The 2,998-nt window shown below is 38.2% G+C and overlaps 1 protein-coding gene across 1 annotated transcript in view; it reads left to right on the top strand.

The window, feature by feature from the left end:
- Window positions 1-445: 445 nt before the first annotated feature.
- Window positions 446-2,998, top strand: part of HP1BP3 (heterochromatin protein 1 binding protein 3) — a 53,037-nt gene continuing 50,484 nt past the window's right edge. Inside the window, exons 1-2 of the mRNA XM_042780267.1 lie at window positions 446-541; window positions 979-1,078. Coding sequence (XP_042636201.1) covers window positions 446-541; window positions 979-1,078 — 196 coding nt within the window. The remainder of the gene's footprint in view (window positions 542-978; window positions 1,079-2,998) is intronic.

Below are 2,998 nucleotides of genomic sequence, written 5' to 3'. Positions count from 1 at the left end.
AAACTGTTCTTAAGTCTCTTTATTCTGTCCTTTCTAAATTACTGATGGTGGCAGGAGGGAGGTGGGATTCCTTAGACGCTTTCTCGCCCTTGTTGCCTTTGTTCACGTGGAAGGTGCGACAGCTGCTGTGGCTTGTGCGTTTGTCTTAGTTGCTGCTTTACATAGTCTAATATTTTTATAGTGGTTTTATCTTTCTGAATAATTACTGACCGACAGAGTCATCTATCACTTAACTTAAAAGTTTTTATAGTTATATTTTTTCCCTTTGGATGCATATTAAATTTAGACGTTTTAGTTTAGATTTATTTCTGTTAATCTTCACACCAGGTCTTTTCTGTGCTTTAGGTTGACTCTTCACCACACTGAAACCATTAGGAAAAATCCTTGTGGTTAACAGCAGAGGCTTCAGAGTGTAACCTGTACTCGGGCCTAGAAATTATTTTAAATGGCGACTGATACGTCTCAAGGTGAACTCGTCCATCCTAAGGCACTCCCACTTATAGTAGGAGCTCAGCTGATCCACGCGGACAAGTTAGGTGAGGTAGGGGCTGACACATTCTTGAAGCTCACTCTTGGATCAGTCCCTGACTTCAGGCCCTGCTGGGTCCTTCTTGGTACTCCTTCTTTCCCCTACTTTGGGGAGCCTGGGTTGTAAATCAGAAAAATCATACAGCTCCAAAACTCTTTCCATCTACCCTTTCCCCTCAGATTCCTGAGAAAACCTCCAATCTTCTCAGTTTATTCCAAATCAAGTATAATTGTTTCTTTCCATTTGAAATTTTAGCTAAAATAAAATATTTTGGAAAATATTTGTTAAAAATCATATTTCAAAAAAATGTTAAAAAGTAAATTACATCAGATCCTGGAGTCGACTTGAAGAATTCTCCTATATCTTCTGATACCCAGTTAGGTCCCTTGAGAAAGAGAGAAAAGAGACTGTTTTTATGTTTATTTGATTATGACCATCTCTTCTCTCAGAAGGTAGAAGATAGCACCATGCCAATTCGTCGAGCTGTGAACTCTACCCGGGAAACTCCTCCCAAAAGCAAGCTTGCTGATGGGGAGGAAGAAAAGCCAGGTAAAGTAAAGCAGTAATTCAACTTAAAAAGATAGAATTTCCACTCCAATTTAAAATGTTCCATACCTTGAAGTTAATCTTTTTCATGGCTAAATGTAAGTATATTAGGGAAATAACCTAAAGAGAGAAGTGGTGGCTTTTGGTATGCCATTGCTAGACCAAGTGGGCAAACTAAGATTTCTTCTTGTCTCTAATGATTTTTGGAAGGTGAAAATTTCATGTTTTTTTGGATTAACAACGGAAAACTCATTGCTACTCAGACAACTCATTGCTACTCAATGCTACTCAGAAGAGTAGCATTCTGAACATAAGGTGCCATTCAGACAGAAGCTCTGTGGAAGAGTGGGAAGAGGAAGGTAGGACCGATAGAGAACAAATGAAAGACATTGGCCTTTAGTATGGACAATAGAAATCATCAGGAGGCCTTAAAGGTAGCAAATGGATGATCAGGAATTGGTCTGTGACTTTGGTGTTGATGGAGAGAAGAGTGGTCAAACAGAGTTGGGAACATAATGAACCAAGAGAAACGTAGACCCATCAACCTGGAATATTAGGGTTCTTTTCTGGCACCTCTCATCACTTCCCCTTTTCCCTGTCTTTCATTTTCTTCTCATGATCTCCTGTTTTTCTCCTTATCCTTTTCCATTTTTTCTTTTCCCTTGCCTTTTGTCTCAGATTTTGCCAAGGGGGAGCACCCTGTGGTCTCCTGATCATGGTTTTTAGGTCTAAATATTTGCTGAGTAGCATAGATTAGGAATAGAAAATCCATGTGCCCTTGTTACCTTTATTCCCTACTGTACAGGACAGACATCATTAACTAGTAAATGCGCTCATTTCCTACCAAACTTGTTTTTAAATCCTCAGATGAGTGCTATATGCATATTGGGGCTCCCTGGTCTGTGGCAGTTAGGGGCCATAGGAACTGGCAAATGAAGAAGTATAGATGCTAGTGGATCATCTTGTCCCATTGCTAATAACATTGGTTTTTCAGAATGGATGCTCAGAGGGCAGAGGAGATGGTCAGGTATAAGATAATAGAAAAGTCAATCAAGAATTTATAAAAATTTAAAGAATAGTCAATCACTTTACAAAGTATATGTTTAATCTTCTCTCTACCCTGTTAATTGTTTAAGAGATCATATTTAAGTACATTATAGTGTTTTACACATGAAAACAATTAGGTTTCACTATGTTTTAAATGTTAGAAATCCTACACTTCATACAGAGATAGACATAGTAGTTTAAAGAGTTGGAAACAATGTCTTACTACATACTCAATAATTATTGACTAGCTGAATTTTTATCAAGCCATAAATTCTTTAGCAGTTATTCTAGAGAAGAGAAAATAAATACAGCTTTACTATTACAGTAAAACCCAGTAAATGGCTCTTAGCTTTGCATCTTTTTTGAATAAGGCAGTGTATAAGTAAGCTAGGCTTAACTAATAGTTCTTACCCATGAAGCCATTTAGGATAATATGAAGGTCAAATTGTTGGGTGGGGAGACACTAAAAGAGATACGTTATGATATAAAATATATCTTACTGTGGAAAACCTGAATGTAGTTATTATTTGTATCCCCAGATGCCATTAGTTATAGCCTTCGTACTTTGCAATCCTAAGCATATGGGAAATAGTTCTAGAAGCAACAGAAGAAGCCAAAGAAGAAGGAGAATCACTCACTTAATACAAGTGCTGCCCTACAGGCTTTCCCTAAAGTATTTTATATAATCCTCATGATAACTGTGAAATAGGGATACTGAGACTTAGAGATGTCAAAGAACTTGCCCTAAGATCATTTTCTACCAGCCACTCCTTGGAAGGAAGGTTGGGCAATCTACTTCCTTGGTGATACTGCCTCAGAAACCCAAGGAGGGGTCGCTGTGAGTCGGGTCCGACTCGACGGCACATAACAAGATCA

The sequence above is a fragment of the Orycteropus afer genome, unplaced genomic scaffold, assembly GCF_000298275.1.
Source record: "Orycteropus afer afer isolate SDZICR_OR568_19922 unplaced genomic scaffold, OryAfe1.0 scaffold00031, whole genome shotgun sequence".
Lineage (NCBI taxonomy): Eukaryota > Metazoa > Chordata > Mammalia > Tubulidentata > Orycteropodidae > Orycteropus > Orycteropus afer.
Note: the sequence above shows the minus strand (reverse complement) of the source record. Positions and strands in the feature narration are given on the sequence as shown.